The 18057-nt window shown below is 52.5% G+C and overlaps 2 protein-coding genes across 5 annotated transcripts in view; one reads left to right on the forward strand and one right to left on the reverse strand.

The window, feature by feature from the left end:
* Positions 1–535: 535 nt before the first annotated feature.
* On the forward strand, positions 536–7190 carry APBA3 (amyloid beta precursor protein binding family A member 3). 3 transcript variants are annotated; one of them, XM_054578053.1, is made up of 12 exons: positions 536–669; positions 999–1101; positions 1379–1920; positions 2010–2049; positions 4427–4572; positions 4702–4788; positions 4877–5038; positions 5428–5607; positions 5684–5896; positions 6511–6630; positions 6719–6859; positions 6945–7190. In XM_054578053.1, the coding sequence occupies exons 1-12, from the start codon at positions 646–648 to the stop codon at positions 7014–7016; spliced, it is 1830 nt and encodes a 609-aa protein (XP_054434028.1). In that variant the 5' UTR covers positions 536–645; the 3' UTR covers positions 7017–7190. The 3 variants fall into 3 exon arrangements, with proteins under 3 accessions (XP_054434028.1, XP_054434030.1, XP_054434029.1); XM_054578055.1 differs by lacking the exon at positions 999–1101; XM_054578054.1 differs by lacking the exon at positions 999–1101 and having other exon boundaries at positions 536–607.
* Positions 7191–7260: 70 nt separating this feature from the next.
* The window catches only part of TJP3 (tight junction protein 3), a 28743-nt gene continuing 17946 nt past the window's right edge, over positions 7261–18057 (reverse strand). For both annotated transcript variants that reach the window (XM_054578057.1, XM_054578059.1), the window contains exons 9-21: positions 17842–17900; positions 17533–17599; positions 17150–17306; positions 16503–16611; positions 16150–16387; positions 15343–15554; positions 11763–11858; positions 10157–10227; positions 9554–9764; positions 9372–9472; positions 8706–8987; positions 7852–7898; positions 7261–7472 (exon numbers count right to left, since the gene is read on the reverse strand). In XM_054578057.1, the coding sequence (XP_054434032.1) occupies positions 7370–7472; positions 7852–7898; positions 8706–8987; positions 9372–9472; positions 9554–9764; positions 10157–10227; positions 11763–11858; positions 15343–15554; positions 16150–16387; positions 16503–16611; positions 17150–17306; positions 17533–17599; positions 17842–17900 (1753 nt within the window). In that variant the 3' untranslated portion in view covers positions 7261–7369. The remainder of the gene's footprint in view (positions 7473–7851; positions 7899–8705; positions 8988–9371; positions 9473–9553; positions 9765–10156; positions 10228–11762; positions 11859–15342; positions 15555–16149; positions 16388–16502; positions 16612–17149; positions 17307–17532; positions 17600–17841; positions 17901–18057) is intronic.

Genomic DNA, 18057 nt, shown 5'->3' on the forward strand with positions numbered 1-18057 from the left:
ATCCCTTGGTTCACAGGTCGGCCCTCAATCCACTGAGCCACACCAGCCAGGGCCCAATTGATAAACCCTAAATTGGCTTAATTTTGTTTAATCCTCACAACTGCAAGGTATTATCCCTCCTATTATTATTAAGTTTATAATTGAGGGAACCGAGGCCTAGGGAGGAAACGTTAAATCAAGACTCTCCATTTAACCTCCCTACAGTAAGCCGAAACGGAAGTCCATGTCCTGGCGCTGCTTCCGTTATCCCGCAGTGGAAAGAAACCGTCTATCATTCTCCTGTAGTATTTTCCAGTCCTGTATCCTCCCATTTGCCATTCCTTGGAATAACTACCATAGCCTCAGGAGACCAGAAGTGATTATTAACCCCATTTTGCAGTTAAGGAAACGGGTCCAGAGGTCAGCCCAGGCTCCCACGCTGCGTAAATGGAAGCTCGGGATTCGAACAAAGGATTCCGACACCTAGAGGTCCCGCTCGGCTCGGCAGCTGGGAGAACTACATTTCCCAGCAGGCTCCGTAAGGGTGCGCATGCCCAATAGGCCGGGAGCGCAGAGCGGATAGCTGTGCCCGCGCCGATAGATCTGCGGGCTCCCCTAGCCAGGAATGGTGAGCGACCTCAGCTGGGGAGACCCTGCCGGCTCTGCATGTGGAGTCGTAGGGGTCGCGCGGTGAGGCCACCTCGTTTTGGGGAGTGTCCCGGCAGGGCAGAGCGGGGTCAGGGACCGGCGCCTGAGGCTACGGGTCTGAAGTCTTGAATCTTGGGTCTGCCTAAGGATTGGGGTCTTAACTCGTAGCTTTAGACTCGAGTTGTGTTTCCAGGCCGGGTCTGAGGTCCAGGTCTGAGTCTGGGGTCCATGTTGAGAGTGGCATTAAGGTGTTCAGATTAGGTCGGCTTTCTGGTGTCTTGGATTTCTAGTAATAAATCTGAGGTCCTGGGTCCAAAGTCTTAGGCTGGGTTCTGAGTCCGGCGTCTTGGGTACCTGCACCTGTTTGTAAGGGTGTGTCTGCAACCTGTGTGCCACGTCGCGGGAGAAGAAGACTTGGAAGAGTCAAGGCTGGAGTCAACAGGATCCGCAGTGGGGAGAGGTCGGGGGTGACAGGTACAGGGTAATCCCTGGGTGTTTGGAGCCTAGGATGCCCCTGCCTTAAAAATGCTCATTCTATGCCTCTGTTTCCTCATCTGTAAAATGGGTAGCATAGCAGACCCTTCATTGCAGGGTATGGTGGGATTAAATTATGTGTTCTGTGTGAACAGTTCCTAGCTAGCGCCTGGCACCAGGTTGGTACAGGAAATCTCATCTTTGAATGTCTTTCATATGCTATTCTAAGCCTGGAGTCGAAGCATTGAATTCCTGACAAGCCCCTAACCCCTTCCAGGGCCTCCAGCCATGGACTTGGAGGAGCCCAGGGACACACCTGTGCCCTCTCAGGACCTCACCCCTGACTGCCAATGGGACCCGGTGCCAGGAGGCCCATGCAGCCTGAATCAGATGGAATTTGATGGGCCAAATATTCCGGACCTGGTGCAACAGTTTGAGGCTCTGCCGGGTGATCTGGTTGGCCTGTCCCCGGATGGACTCCCCTGCCCCCTGCACATTGCCACTGGTCACGGCCTGGCCTCCCAAGACGTGGCTGATGCCCACGGGCTCCTGTCTGCTGAGGCTGGCAGGGACGATCTGCTAAGCCTTTTGCACCTCGAGGAGTGTCCTCCTTCCCAGCCTTGTCCCAAAGAGCCTCCAGACCCTGCTCCTCGCCTGTTGCAGCCCCCTGAAGATCCAAATGGGGATACTGGCCCCTCAGAATGGGAAGAGGGAGCCTCTGCTGAGCAGCGTGACAGCAAGAGCTCAAGCAGTTCCCCAGAACCCTGGCTGGAGACAGTCCCTTTGATTGCTCCTGAAAAGCAACCTGCCAGTGCCCAGGTAGTGCCTGTCCCAACCCCAAGACCTTCTCTGCTGCCAGGAGCCAAGCCAGGAGGACTCAGTTCTGTCCCTCTTCTGTCTTCTTTTAGAGCCCTGAGACTGTGGCTTCATACCCTGCCCTACAGGAGGGTGAGTGTCCCGCCCGCCCTGGCCCCAGGAACCTAGGGATTTCAGAATAGTCTGAATCAGGCTCCTGATATCTGACTCAAAGTTTGCCAGTAAGAAGTCGCTTCTAGAGAGGCTCTGAGAATGGTTTTAGGTTAATTCCTGATGCTCTGGAAGAAGACAGCCTTGGGAACATTCTAGAATGAGTAGAGGGTAGTAAGGCAGGCTTGGGCATTTGTAGCATGCCATTCTAGCAGGTGTTGGCAAATTGTCATCTGTGGACCAACTGTGGTCCACCGCCTGTCCTGGTGTCTTGTGAGCTATGATAATTTTTGTATTTGTAAATGGCTAGAAAAAAATCAAAAGAGTAATATTTTTTGACATTTGAAAATAATATGCAACTCAAATTTCAGTATCCACAAATAAAGTTTTATTGGGACACCATCATGTCTATTCATTTACATATTGTTTATGGTGGCTTTTGTATTGCAACAGAGACCACTTGGCTCACAAAATAAAAAATAATTTACTGTTTGGCCTTTTAAAGGAAAGTTTGCCAAGCTCTGCTCCATAGGCATTGGAAACACCAATTCTGGTTGCCTGGAATAGTCTAGAATTTTCCCCAAAAGCTGAGGCTGTATGTCTCAGCCTGAGGCTGTAGCAAATTCTCCGGTTGTGAAAAGAGCAACATATGGTTTGGACCTACAGTTCCAAGAATGTTCTATAGTCATGGGTGGAGCTATGACTCACCTAGGGAGTTCCAGAATGTGGCATTGTGCCTGTGGTTATAGATTAAAGGAACCTAGGCTGATGAGAGTGTTCTAGAATCGTAAACAGAGCTGTCTGGTTCTACTTGGACCAGGAAGTTCTAGAACCACAGAATGAACAGAATTTGTCTGTGGCTGTAGACCAGCAGGAGGTGTTCTAGAACTGGGAAGAGCTGTACAGTTCTAGAGGAGTCATCAAAGTTGTAGAGTGCTGCCATACAATAATATGAGTCGTAAGTGACTTGAAATTTTCTAGTTATCCATGTTAAAAAAATAAACAGGTAACATTAATAACACATTTTAATTAGCCCAATAGATGTAAAATAATGTTTCAACATATATTTAACATTTTACAATTATTTTACTTTTTGTTCACATTAGAGCTTCAAAATCCAGTGTGTATTTTGTACTTACAGCACATTTCAGTCCAGACCAGCCACATTTCAAGTGCACAGTGCCCACATGGGCCTGGTGGCTACCATATTGGATAGATAGTACAGTTCTGGAACCCCAGAGCTGAGTTGTCTGTTGTTCCAAAATGCTTAGATCATGAAGGACAATGGGCAGAGATAACTGTGGTTTAAGTTCACAGACAGAAATGAGGTTCACTGGGGCCTATACCTGTGATTCTAAACCAAAAAGCAATCGCTATTGATTAGAACATTCTAGAGCTACTGGCAGAGCTATCTGGTTTTATGTTGCCCAGGGGATTCTGGAGCCATGCGGGCAAAGCTTTATGTGCTTCTGGGCTAGCTCATGTCTAGAACCATGGCCAGAGCTGTTTGTTTCTAAATGTTCAAGTAATTCACTGGCTGCATCTATGGTCATGAATTACTGAGGGAACTCTAGAGCCGTAAGAAGAGCTACCTGATGCTATCGTGATTAAGAAATTCTGGAATCATGGAGCAGAAAAGCCTGATTCTGGAGTCATGTAGGTTTCTGGAACCCCTGACAGAATTCTGTGGTTTGGAACTTGTTGGAGTTCTAGAGACATAAATCAGAGCCACCCAGGGTTGTGGACGGCATGAGCTTTAGATATGTAGATAGTTGTCTGTCCTTGGGTGGCCACTTCTATGACTGTGGAATAGAGTTTTCAACAGTCCTGGGTGGATAGGGAAGAATTCTAGAAAAATGGGCAGAACAAATTGCCTCTAGGTTGATTCAGGGGGGATTCCAGAACCATTGGGTGGCATTGACTACACTTCTGTAGCGTTGCAGGTTTTAGAAATGGGAGTGGGACCACCTGGTTCTAGCCTAACGATGGAATTCTAGAAACACAGGGTGGAGGTGTCAGCACTAGTGCTGTTTTTGGATCTAGCTGTGCTTCTGGACTCACAGAAGCCCCTAGAACTAGGCCTTCTGCCTGGAAATCCTTGAGTCATGGACAGAGTTGGCTCTAGAATGCCAGGCCAGGCAGGTTTAGACAGGGCCAGGCTACTGGGCTGTGTCTCCTGCTGGTGGGGGTAGTCCTGGGAAAGTGGGCAGACGCATGTGAGTCAACAGTATCAGATCATAAGAGGGTAGATCTCCCTGTTCCAGACTTCACGTAGCCAAGATCCTGGACCACACCCACAGGGGTGGACAAGCCTGGCCGGGGCTTTCGAGGGCTGACCTGCCTCCACTTTTGCCCTCAGTATCAGGACCCTGTGACCATGAAGACCTCCGCGATGGTGTCATATTCGGAGCCAAATACCTGGGCTCCACCCAGCTGGTGTCCGAGCGGAACCCACCCCCCAGCACTCGAATGGCACAGGCCCAGGAGGCCGTGGACCGCATCAAGGTGAAGCCAGGGGCTGGCGGGTGGGTTGATGGGCAGGCAGGCCGCGGACTGGGCCCTCCAAGGCCTGGGAGCCTGATAGGGCAAAGGCCGGGTCTTTGGGTTCCTCCACCTCCCACCCCACCCCCACAGGCCCCTGATGGGGAGACCCAGCCCATGACGGAGGTGGACCTCTTTATCTCCACCAAGAGGATTAAGGTTCTGATGGTCGACTCCCAGGTACAGGACCCAGGCCTGGTCTCTGGGGTATGGGGGCCTCTGTTGAGGCTTCCGCAGCCTACCCAGGCCTGATCTTCCCCTCCTCCAGGAGGCCATGATGGACCACGCCCTGCAGACCATCTCCTACATTGCCGACATCGGCAGCGTGCTGGTGATCATGGCCCGGCGGCGAGTGGCCCGGCGGCCAGCGTCCCAGGCCCACGGCCACCGGCTCTACAAGATGATCTGCCACGTTTTCCACTCAGATGATGTGAGCAGCCGGGCTCTGGGTGTCCTGCGGCGCAGGGGAACTCAGACCAGCCCCCACCCTCCTCTAAAGCTCACCTGGCCCCACTGTCCTCCCATTGGTCCTCAGTGATGGCAACTGTCTCCATCCCTCCAGTAGGTCCCACACATTCATCTTTTCCATAAGACTGTGAGACTGGCGCCAAATCCCCAAAACCTTCACTCTCCCAGGCCTGTCTCTCTCCACAGATTTCCTAAGACAGCGGCTCTTTCCCCAAAATCTACACAGACTGGCTCCTGGGAATCTTGTCCCAGGTGGGGCGGGAGGGCTGGGCTCTGAGACGTCAGAAGATTTGGGGGACCAGAAGGAGGAGGGTGTACCGCCCCCAGGGAGATGCTGCCCGTCCTCCACAGGCCCAGCTCATTGCTCAGGCCATCGGCCAGGCCTTCGCTGTGGCATATAGCCAGTTCCTGCAGGAAAGCGGCATCGACCCCCGCCAGGTGGGCACCCAGTCAAGCCAGGGGGCCACGGGCTCCGGCTACCTCCACAACGGGGACCTCGACCACTTTTCCAACAGCGAGAACTGCAGGGAGGTGAGCAAGTGGGTGGGCAACCCCCTGCCAGTCCCCCACCAGATGGCCCTCATGTCCCACCCATGTCCTCTCCCAGGTGGTCATTGAGAAGCGCCGGGGTGAGGGCTTGGGCGTGGCCCTCGTGGAGTCAGGCTGGGGCTCCTTGCTGCCCACGGCTGTCATCGCCAACCTGCTGCATGGGGGCCCTGCGGAGCGCTCAGGGGCCCTCAGCATCGGGGACCGCCTTACTGCCATCAACGGGACCAGCCTCGTGGGGCTGCCCCTGGCCAGTGTCCAGGCTGCTGTCCGCGTGAGTCCTTGGGTGGCAGGGGCCGGGGGGCTGGCCTGCCTCTCCACGTAGCTGAGAAGGGGTGCCCAAGGCCACAGAAATACCTTCTTTGGATAGGTCTGTCGGGCCCGGCCTACTAGGGACATGGTAGCGTCCTACCAGCTCCTCTACACTTAGGGAGACTGATGCTGGGGGGCGGGGGTGTCACCCATCCAGGGTGACCTCAGCAGTAAGTGTGTTTTTGAGCCTTGATCCTTGTTCCCCAAATAGGGAAAGTGAGGCACAGGGGTGAGGCCAGGTCAGAAGAGTGGTTCTGACACAGTCCACACAGCATGTTACTGAGTGTTTACAACCCTGCCTGGTAGACACTGCTAGAAACTTGCTTTTTACCACAAGGAGACTGAGGCCCAGGGAGTCAGGGAGGTAAGAGGTCACACAGGTCCAACCCTGAGGCCATCCAACTCCCACCTGTGTTCTTAACTGCTTCTTGAGGGGTCTTCTAGAATCTAGAACCTTGACTCCAAATCTCCATTTTCCGGGGCGATAAACTGAGGCCCAGAGGAGGCTGCAGCTTGCCAAGAGGTCCAGCAGCCCCCTGAAGGCCCAGCTAGGCCAACAGCCCTTGTCCTGCACAGGAGGTAAAGTCGCAGACGTTGGTGACCCTCAGCATCGTCCACTGCCCACCGGTCACCACAGCCATCATCCACCGGCCACATGCCCGCGAGCAGCTGGGCTTCTGCGTGGAGGATGGCATTGTGAGGCCCCAGCCCGGGGCACTGTGTTGGGGGTGGGCAGCTTTAAGTGTGCACCCCTGAGCAACACGGCCCCTTCCTGTGCCGTCAGATCTGCAGTCTCCTTCGTGGTGGCATCGCCGAGCGCGGGGGCGTTCGCGTGGGACACCGAATCATCGAGATCAATGGGCAGAGTGTGGTGGCCACACCTCATGCCCGTGTCATTGAGCTGCTCACCGAGGCCCACACTGAGGTGCGTGGGCAGTGGGTGGGACTGGGGGTGCCCTCCCACTAGCCTAGGCCCACCCTGAGCCCCCACCTCCTTTCCCATCCCCCAGGTCCACATCAAGACCATGCCAGCCACCACCTATCGCCTGCTCACAGGCCAGGAGCAGCCTGTATACTTGTGACTGGCCACCACCCCCACCACTGTGCCTTAGCCCCACTGGCCCTGGGACTCCCGGCAGTGGCTCCTCCTTGGCTGGCGGGGGCCGCAGAGGATTCTTGGCTCTATATTATTTTCTGATGTAAAAAAATTAAAAGCTTATCAAATGGGTAAGGTCTTGGATCAGGGTGCGTGGGATTAACAGAGGAAAAATGAGACTTCACTCTGGCATCCTTGTCCTTCCCGAAAGCCACTAGAAGCAGTGCTGCGAAAATATTTATTAAAGACCAGGTGGAAGGAGGCAGGGTTCTGTACGGGAAACCAAGTTCCAGCTCCAGGGAGGAAAAGGGAGGGGCCAGCTTGCCACCTGAGAGGTGGTCACAGGTCAGTGGCTGGGCCCCAGTCGTAGCCATCTTCATCAGAGGACCCCACATCTCGGGCTTGTGTAAACTTTTTTCTCACAGCTTCCCGCGCATATGTCCTGGGGATCAGGAAATAGAATAGGGGCTGCTGATGGAGAGGATGTGGCCTTACCTACCATGAACTGAGGCTGGCTCTGTGCTAGGCACACTGGGTGTGGGCAGAGGTGAACAAGACAGGGTATTTGGGGGGTCAGGCTCACTAATGAACTCCTTCACAGCCTTCAAAACCCCACCTCCAATGCCCCCTCCTTCAGGAAGCCTTCCTAGTCTTAGAAAGAGGATTCCTAGTCCCATGGCCCTAACATGGGTCTTAGATTAGCTCTGTCTGGCTCTATCTTGCTTACCAGAAGAGCGCCACAAAAGGATAGCTTGGTTCTAGGTCTCTTCTTCACCCCCATCCAAACCCTGGGCCCCAACCTGGAGTACAGAAGCTCTTACCGTATGCTGTCCTGTCGCGACTGACCCTGTGGGCGGTGGCTGTCCACCTTGGAGAGGGAGGGAGCAGATTAGCCCTTCCCCCAAAAGTGCAATTAATTAAGGTGAGCTACCACCCCCTTTCCACTTCCCCAACTTGGCCCAGGCAGTGCTACCCACAGGCTTTCTTGCCCCTACTACAAGGCTGCCACTCATCCCCAATTTTAAATGAGAAAATAGGCTGGGACGGGGGGCTGCCTTGGCTATCTCCTCGCCTGTTAGCAAAGGGGGAATTGGGTATCCTATCTGTAAAATTTCTCAGGGAACCGCTGTCATCTCATAAATGAGTTCACATATGTGAAGTGCTTAGGATAGTGCCTGCCCAGTAAGTAGGCTGCCATGAGAGGTGAGCAGGCTGGGCATCGCCCAACCCCAGGGAGCACCACTCCAGCCAGACATCATAGGTAAGTACACTTTTATGGAGAGCGTCTGGAGGAAGGGGTGTCTGTCAAATTCACAGGCAGGCACTACAGGCGCTAAGGCAGCCCCAAATAGAATAAGAACTAAAAAAAAAAAAAAAGTATTCAGTTACTATAAGGCAGAACTGGGTTAAGTGTGTTGAGTTTGAACAACCACCCTGTGATGTCAAGACCTTCAGCATCTTCTCTGGATCCCACATGAAGAAACTTCGTGCACGTAGGTTAAAATAGTTGCAAGAAGTGATTCAGTGGTTCGTATGGCCTAGGTTTGGGTCCCAGAAATGCATCTGAGCAAGAGGTTTCTGTTTGTTTACATCCTGGCAGAAGATAGGGTCCCCATGTATCTACCCAGCCCCGCCCCGAGACCCTTGCTGGGGCCACCACCCACTCCCTGCTCACCTGGGCCCCTCGGTGATCTGAGGATCTCCCATGATCCTGCAGGCTCTGGGGTCTGTCCACTAGCACAGGCTCCGAGGATCGGACCAGGGCTGGCTCTGGGGGCCCTTCGTCCACATCTGTATAGGGCCCACCCTCTCCGTCTGTGTAGCCCTCGCCGTCTGTGTAGCCCTCGCCGTCTGTCTCGTAGTCACTGTTGACCCGGCTGTCACAGCTCAGATCCGCCGAGCTGTCAGCCAGGCCACGGTGAGGGAGGTCCAGGTTGTCCTCAAGGGAGCCATCTAGCTGTGGGGTGGGGTGGCCTGACTGAGCCAAAACCCAGCCCAGGCCCTCCTGGACCTCAGACCAAACTCCGACCCACAACACCACCTTCCAACGCCAGTCTCAACCCAGGTAAGACCGCTGACCCTCAAGCTGATGCTTAAACCTTGACCCCAGGATGAGTTCTGGCTATTGAGCCCTTGCTTGACTCAAGGCTGAGGCCCCAAATCTGAGTTGAGTCCCAACCCTTGAATCCACCCCAGTCCCTAAATTGAGTCTCCCAATCCCATGTCACCTCAGGTACCCGATCCAGACCCTAATCTCAGGTCAAGTCTTGGCTTTGGCTGTGCCTTTGACCCCTGGTCCAGCCCTGAATCCAGATACAGTCTCCAAACCCTGACTGGGTACCTGGTCCTCAGCTGTCCAGATGGGCCGAATCTGCTGCTCTTGGATAATGGCCTTGAGCTCCTGGTACCAGCTGTCACTTGTGCCACGCAGGTGAATGGTAGCTGTGGGCAGGGGGCATCACTGTGGGCCCAGAGACTCAGACCAGACCCCCGCCTTCCCCTGGGACTCCCACTCCACCCTACCTGTGAAGAGGTGCTCGCTGTGCTTCCACAGCTTCTGGGCTTGAGCATAGAGACGGCGGGTGCTGCGGCGGGAGGCGGGTGCCAACCATTGGCGCAGAGCCTTGAGGGCCTTGCGGCTCTCCGGGGCACAGAAGACCACAATGGGGTAGTACTGCACGTAGTTGAGGCGCTCGACTGCTGAGGGTGTCACATCTAGGAGTGCATGCTTGTCCTGGGCAGGGGGTATTGGGGGAGGGAGAGAGTGGAGAGAGAAACACACCCAGAAACAGGCCAAAGAGATGAGTGAAGAATTGGAGAGAAAGAGGTCAGAGTAGACCCCAGCCTGGCACGTCCACAGGCCAGCATGTTGGGGTGGGGGTTGGTGACAACCCAGGTGTCAGTGTCTTGAGCCCCAGTTTGAGTCTCCCTGCCTTTTTCCAGGGCTTGCTTGCTGCTGTGTGACTCAGGGCAGGCTCTGTCCCCCTCAAGCCCCAACATCACAAAGCTTCCAAAGGGGACTCCGTGGGAGACCACACTTGAAGGGCACGGGGAGAGAACAGGTTGGATGATGGCCTCAGCTTCCCCATCCATGATATGGGAAAGCCACAGCAGAGTCCTGCTTACCTTCTCCGCGATCACGCGCACGGTGTCCAGCTTGATGATCTTAGATGGGCTATTGGTCCTCAGCACACTCTCTGTGAAAGGGAGAGGCAACTGGCAGCTTTCTGGTGGGCAGTCCCCTGGCTCCTCAAATTCATGCCTACCTGTCCCTCCCCTGCTCAAGAACCCACCATGGCTCGCCACTGCCCTTGAGAGGAATCCTGGCAGCGGCAGCAGGAACTCCTGTTGGACTTGTGCCCAACGCTGCTGATCTGTGTCCCTGCCTGAAATCAGCCCTCAACTCCCTGAGGAAGGGAGGCTGTTACTGTCCCATCTGGCAGGTGGGGAAACAGCCTCAGGGACATAAGGTCCTCAGCTCAGAGTCATGAAGGCAACAACTGACAGGGTCAGAAGCCTGGTGTGAGTCTGCTCCAGGCTCATTCTCCCAGGATTGGTCCTGGCTCTTAGCCTTTCCTCAGGCTGTGACTCAAAAGCTGCTCCTTTTAGGTGTACAGCTCAGTGGCATGAAGCACATTCGTATTGTTGTGCAGCCGTCCCCACCAGAACTTTCTGACTCCCAAACTGAAACTCTGGTCCCATTAAACACGAACTCCCATCCCCTCCCCCAGCTCCTGGCACCATCTACTTTCTGTCTCTGTGGATCTTCCTCTAGGGACCTCCTATAAATGGAATCACACGGTATTTGTCCTGTGTCTGATGTTTCATTGAGCATAATGTAGCATAGGTCAGATTTTTCTTCCTTTTTAAAGTTGAGTAACATTCCATTGTCTGGATGGACCACACAGTGTCCACTCATCCATCCATGGACACTTGGGTTGTATCTGCTTCTTGGCTATTGTGAGTAACACTGCTGTGAACCTTCATGTTCAAGTTGCAGCTTTCAGTTCTTTCCATGTGTCAAAAATTTTTTTAGCCCTGGCTGGTGTGGCCCAGTGAATTGAGCACCCCAGACTGCAAAGCAAAGTGTCGCCAGTTCGATTTCCCAGTCAGGGCACATGCCTGTGTTGCAGGCCAGGCCGTCATTGGGGGCCTACAAGAGGCAACCACACATTGATGTTTCTCTCCTCTTTCTCCCTCTCTTCCCTTCTCTCTAAAAATAAATAAAATCTTTAAAAAGTATTTTTTAACTTCAACCATTTAAAATATGTAAATACCATTCTTAGTAGACTGTATAAAAATAGCTGATGGGCCACATTTGGCCTGGGAGATGTAATTTGTTGTTGACCCCAGTTCTAGCTTATTTTCTGTAGCTGTTAATTTTTGGTCTCCTTGGGAGACCTCGTGCATTTTGTTTGATGCTGTGTCCATAGCTCAATAAACAAATCTCTTGAGCAAAGGAAGGAACAGCTAGTACATTGGCCTATTTGACATTGGCTGGCTGGTGAACTATATTAACAACAACTCTGAAGCTCTGTCCAGCCAAATAGCACCAAGATTGATTGAGGATGTCTGACCTGGGCATTAGAATGAGTGCTGGTGGTTAATGATCTAACTCTTACCCCGAAACAGCATCATTAGCAGCTCCTCTCAAGCTGCTTCAGCCCCAAGGGCTGGGAAAGGGTTGTGAAATGATTCACCAACAGGGTTGACAAGGAACCTGGTTTCTCACCTGCGATTTCAAACTCATCAGGCATCTCAGCAGTCAGCTTCTGCATAGCAATGTCTGTCACAGGTCCCAGGATCACCACTGGGCGCTTGAAATTGGCTGAGGGGCCAAGAATGACAAGAATCAAGATCCTATTTGTGGTAAAGACTGCTAGGTTCTTGCACAACCACTCTCCACTCCCCCATAGTTTCATAGCTAGCCAGGCCCACAGATGCTCAGATGAGGACTACATCTCCCAGCTTCCCTTGCAGCTAGGGGTGGCCATGTGACTAAGCTCTGGCCAATGGGGTGCAAGAAGAATTAATATGTACAATATGGGGTTATATCCTTCAAGGGAAGGGGTGAACTCCCCCCACCCCATCCTCTTTGCCCTTCCTGCTGGCTGGAATGTGGGTACTGGTGCACCATCTTGGACCACACAGGCAGAAAAACAAGACAAGGAGCCTAGACCCCTGAAACTGAAGCAGCCAGGCCACACTCAACTGCTTACTGCACCAGGACTGTTACTTCAAACATTTTTTAATGCAGCTGTCACTTGGGGTCTCTGTTTAGAGCAGTTGAACCCAGCTAACTCAGTGGTCAGCAAAACTATCAATACAACTCTAGGGCCACATTTGGCCCACTGCTTGCTTTTAAAGTTTTATTGGCACACTGTCATGTCCATTGGTTTATGTACTATCTCTGGCTGCCTTCCTGCAGAGAAGAGTAGATTTGAAAGAAGCTGTCTGGCTCACAAACTCTAAAACAGTTAGTGTCCAGCCCTTTGCAGCAAGAATGTGCAGACCTCTGCACTGCCAGATGCTTTCAGCAACGTAGAAACAGGTGCAGGAGACATCTTGGTGGGAGGAAAGTGAGTAGCCAATCTGTTCTTTGCTCCTCCTTTTCTCCTTCCAGGTCTCTCTCCTCTTAAAAGCCTAATACATTCATATTTCTAAACTTTCACTGGCTAGGGGTAGAAATTAAGTACATGGCCTTTGATTTTTAAGGTTTTTTCGTTTGTTTGTTTTGTCTGGATGTTGGTACAGCAGCTGAAGGCAGCTCAGTCATTTCTCCTGGGTGCACAGCTCTTCCCACCCTTCTGCAGCATTTATTTCTACAGGCCTCTGCACCTGGTTTTAATCCCTTTCCCCCTGAGACCTGGTAAGAGCTTAATCTCTTCCCTTCCTGAAGGCTCGATAAGGCTGTTTCCTTTCCCCCTTCTCAGGTAGGGAAAGGCTCTATGTGCTAGTTTTGTGCCAATGTATTTTTTTGAATTGTGGTAAAATAAAGATAACATGAAATTTAATGTTTTAACCTGTACATTGTAAAGTGTATAATTCAGTGGCATTTAGTATGTCCACAATGTAGGGGGACCTCCTATGAGTAGAATCACATATTATTTGTCCTGTGTCTGACTTATTTCATTGAGTGTAACGTCCTCAAGTTTCATCTATGTGGTGCATTGGGCCGAATTTTCTTCTTTTTTAAGGTTGAATAGCATTCCATTGTTTGGGTGGACCACATTGTGTTTATCTATTCATCCATTCATGGACACTTGGGTTGTTTCCGCCTCTTGGCTATTGTAAGTAAGACTGCTGTGAACCCTCATGTTCAAGTTGCAGCTTTCAGTTCTTCCCACATATCAAAAAATTTTCTTAGCCCTGGCTGGTGTGGCTCAGTGGATTGAGTGCCAGCCTGAGAACCAAAGCGTCGCCAGTTCAATTCCCAGCCAGGGTACATGACTGGGTTGGGGGCCAGGTCCCCAGTTGGGGGCGTGTGAGAGGCAACACACATTGATGTTTCTCTCCCTCTCTCCCTCCCTTCCCCTCTCTCTAAAAATAAACAAACAAAATCTTTAAAAAAAATTTTTTTAACTTCATTCAACCATTTAAAATATGCAAATACAACCCTGGTTGGTGTGGCTCAGTGTATTGAGCAGTCACCTGTAAACCTAAAGGTCACCAGTTCAGTTCCTGGTCAGGGCACATGCCTAGGTTGTAGGCGAGGTCCCCAGTTGGGGATGTGCAAGAGGCAGCTCTCTCTCACACATCAATGTTTCTCTCCCTGTCTTTCTCCCTCCCATCCCCTCTCTGTAAAAAAGAAAAAAAAATTTTAATAAAACATGTAAATACCATTCTTAGTAGGCTGTATAAAAATAGCTGGTGAGCCAGATTTGGCCTGGGAGATGTAGTTTGTTGACCCCAATTCTAGCTTATTTCTGTAGTTGTTAATTTTTGCTCTCCTTGGGGGAACTTGTGTATTTTGTTTGATGCAACCACCACTACCATCTACTTCCAGAACATTCTCATCTCCCCCCCAAAAAAACTCTACTTCCATTGGCACTCACTCCCCATTCTCCTCCCTCACTTTCTGTCTCTGTGGATATCCCTGTTCTGGACACTTCACATAAACGGAAACACTATGAGGCCTTTTTGTGTCTGGCTTCTCTCCCTGAGCTTCATGTTTTCAAGGTCCTTCCACACTATAGCGAGTGTCAGCACCGCCCTCCTTTTCACGGCTGAGTAATATTCCAGTGTGCGAATGGACCACACTGTGTTAATCCATTGCCAGCTGATGGACACCTGGGTTATTTCCACCTTTTGGCTGTTATAAATAATTCTGCTGTGAATGTATATGTACACATTTTGCTCTGAACACCAGCTCACAGTAGGGCATGTTTAGGGCATATATTTTACCTCAAACTGACAACCTTAAATTGGCAATGCCCACTACATGAATAACCCCCTCTTGCTGTGCTGTCTGGTGCAGCAGCTGCTGGCTATGTATGGCTGTCAAACATTTGAATGGGGCTTGTCTAAACTGAGATGTGCTAAGTCAAAACACACACTAGATCTCTAAGACTTAGTACAAAAGAAAGTTAGGAAAGACTCAATAATTTTATATGAATTGTCTCTTGAAATAATACTTTGGGCAGAGAATGTTATAAAATAAATTATGGCCCTGGCCAGGTGGCTCAGTGGGAGTGTCGTCCCACACACCAAAGCTGCAGGTTTGATCCCGTCAGGGCACATGCATGGGAAGCAACCAATAGATGTTTCTCTCTCTCTCCCTCTCTCTCTAAAATCAACAAACATGTCCTTGGGTGAGGATTAAATGAAAAATAAATAAAAATAAAAAATAAATTTTTAAAATTATTTTCAACCATTTCTTTAGGTTTTACATGCGGCTTGCATATTTCTATTGGATATAAGAATTAATTTTTTTTAATCCTCACAAGAGGACACTTTTTCATTGCTTTTACAGAGAGAGGAAAGGAGAAAGAGAAACACTGATGTGAGACAGAAACATCAATTGGCTGTCTCCCATATGCACCAAGGATCAAACACGCCAGGACCAGAAATAGAGCCCGCAGCCTTTTGGTTCCTGGACCACACACCAACCAACCGAGCCACACCAGCCAGAGCTAGGAATTATAACTTAAGGAACGAAGCCGTTTCCTGTCCTCTCTGTGCCCTAAAATGACCAAAAGTGGGTCTTTTTGGTGGAAGGAGAGAGGTAAGTACGCATTGTGGCTTCTGAAGGCTACACCAGACCGTCCTAACTCGTATTTGAGGTTCCACGGCCCTCTCAGCCTGGGTCCCACCTTCTCGCAGCACCACACGTTCATACGGTGGGTAGTGACCCTGCCTGGTCAGATCCGACAGGTCCTCTCGGCTCCGATGGGTGCTCTTCTTGGCACCCCGACGAACACCCCGCAGTCGCCAGAACTCTGCCCGGCGACCAGAGCCCACTGAGGTGCCAGGCCCAGGGCCCACAGCCCGCTGGACGGCCTCCAGACTGGCCAGCTGCTCTGCCCTGGGAAGAAGAGAGGTTAGTGAGCCCTGGGCTCAGCCCCAAAGATGACCCCGTCCCAGTCTGAGGGGCCCTGTGCATGTCACCTCCCATGGTAAAGGGAATCTGCTGATGGCATTAAGTTAAGGCCTCTGAGATGAGCATGACCTGAGATTCCCTGGGGGACCCAATGTCATCACAGGGTCCCCATAACAGGGAGGCAGGCGGGTCAAAGTCAGAGATGGGAGAGGCTGCACTGCTGGCTGTGACGACGGAGGAAGGGGCCACGGGCCAGGGATGTGGCGCCGCCAGAAGATGGAAAGGCTGGAAATGATTCTCCTCTGGAGCCTCTAGGAGGACCAGCCCTGCCCACACCTGGACTGCAGCCCTAAAACATTCATTTGGGACTTCTGACCTCCAGGATGTGTGTGGATCGAAGCCACTAAGTTTGCAGTGATTTGTGACAGCAGCCCCGGGAAACCCATACAAGAGCAACTGTGCTGCCCTGAGCCTTCTACGCAGGTGCTCAGGCTGAACCATCAACACTGCTAAGAAGTGACATCATGGGAAAATGGAGGTCGGGAGGGCAGCCCAGCTGAGGGTGGGGAGTGGTCCCCACCTCTTCTGGTTGGGAATGATGCCGCGCTCCTGCTCCCGGAGGTCACGACCCATGCGTACCACCAGCCAGTGGCCTCCACGGGTGTGGCTCTGCCCAGGGCCTGAATACAGCGTGTCCAGCACGTGGAAGACGTCACCACGGGTGAAGCCCAGGCCATAAGGTGGGCTGGGCTCCAGCTCAAAATGTGTACGGATGTAGAAGGAGTCGCCCACACGGGACTGCACCATTTTCTGGAAGACTGTGGACAGGGAAAGGCGCTAAGCCAGCAGGGCCACTGCCTAAACCTGACCCGTCCCCAGGGATGGGCCTCATGGCTGGGCCATGCAGAGCTCCCCCTTCCCATCCCGACTCACTGTCCTGCTTCCGCTGCATCACCAGCTCCACCTCCTCGCCCAGGGGCAGCCCCAGGAGGACCTGCACGGCCTCCTCCCGAGTCAGGTTCTGGAAGGGCATATCGTTCACCTGCCAGGGAAGGGGTCGGGCATGGATGAAGCTCTGGTCACAAGATCCCAGGTCTCTCTCTGGACCAAGCCCACCCACAACTGCCAGATCTGCTTTCAAGGGCCCCGGCGACGAGGGACAGCTGACAGGCGCATCAGCCTGTGGCAACATGGGCATCAGATGCACAAATGTCTTGACCCAGAACCTGGGGCAGAGGACCTGCAATCAGTACACGAATAACTGAGGCATGGTGTTATCGTGGCTTGTCATTGTGAAGGCATGGGAATGGGGGTCACAGGGGTGACAAGATCGTGACACTGTATGACACTCGAACGAGTGAAGACAGTCACAGGGTCGTGACAGGGACAATCATATATAGGCACAGACCGTAGGTCACAGATACCAGCCTTCAGGGCCACAACAGGGGCAACAGTAAACGGACATGGACAGTGGGTCACAGATGCTCTCAGCAGACCCGGAGGGAGGCCACACACTGCAACAGACACAAGAGTTCCAGCCAGCATGCCCACACACCCTCTGCCCGCTGCCTCCAGGCTACCTGCAGAATCTGATCTCCCTCCTGGATGCCCTGTTCCTCTGCCGGGCTGCCTTCCTGCACCCCGGACACGAAGATGCCCACATCATTGCCTCCAACTAGCCGCAGCCCAAGGCTGGTGCCCTTGTAGAAGCGGACCACCCGTGAGTCAGGGCTGTACCTGAGGGGAGGCAGAGGCAGGTTAGCCCCAAGCGGGCAGAGGTGACACACTGGGCATCGTTGGGAGAGCCCTGCCCTCTCGGGGCCTTGGTTTCCCAAATAGTTACCCAGGACCTGGGATGGTCCCATCAACACACTGGCACAGGAAGGCAGGAAAATGGTGATTGGGAAGATACCCCGGAGATGTGGGAATTTCAAGTTGGTGGCATTTTCCCTGGGGCACTTACCCGCGATCCTCCAGGCTCTGACTGCTCGGCACCCTGTAGATGTCATAGCTGCTTTGCCTGGGGGTGTCTGAAAGGGAGCAGCTGGTCTATTCCTGAAGCACTAGCCCGTCCAGCCACCAAACCTTTGCTGTAAGTTGTCCCTACCCTGTGGAATGCTATCACCCAGCCCTGTCCTTCCAAGGGAGCTGTCTCTGACCTCTTAGGCCCACGCCAACCTCTCCCGCTCTGCCTGGCACAGCTTTGCTGGCTGGGATTAGAACAATCAGAGAAGGGGTGCTCAGAGGCACCACCCACCCACCCTCTGTTCACCTGGTTCCGAAATGGTTCTGGAATCCATGGAACTTTCCTGCCGAAGCTGGGTGCTCTCCCTGGTGGGGAACAGATTTGAGGTGGGGTGAAATGCTGAGGGGTGATTTTTAGACTTTTCATTCATCTGGACTCAGATTCAAGTCTTGGTTCTGCCCTTCCGTAGCCATGTGACAGCAAGCCCATTGTGCTCCCCAAGGCCCAGCTTCCTTCTCTGAG

Source organism: Pteronotus mesoamericanus, unplaced genomic scaffold (assembly GCF_021234165.1).
Source record: "Pteronotus mesoamericanus isolate MK-2021 breed Mesoamerican mustached bat unplaced genomic scaffold, CSHL_Meso_final contig_482, whole genome shotgun sequence".
Classification (NCBI taxonomy): Eukaryota; Metazoa; Chordata; class Mammalia; order Chiroptera; family Mormoopidae; genus Pteronotus; species Pteronotus mesoamericanus.

What these genes read in the sequence shown, in the direction of transcription:
- APBA3 (XM_054578053.1), top strand. Translation starts at nt 646, where the DNA reads ATGTGGAGTCGTAGGGGTCGCGCG. An exon ending in GGAGAGGTCGGGGGTGACAG is followed by an intron (nt 1,102 to 1,378) that starts GTACAGGGTAAT and finishes AACCCCTTCCAG; the next exon opens with GGCCTCCAGCCATGGACTTG. An exon ending in TCACCGAGGCCCACACTGAG is followed by an intron (nt 6,860 to 6,944) that starts GTGCGTGGGCAG and finishes CCCATCCCCCAG; the next exon opens with GTCCACATCAAGACCATGCC.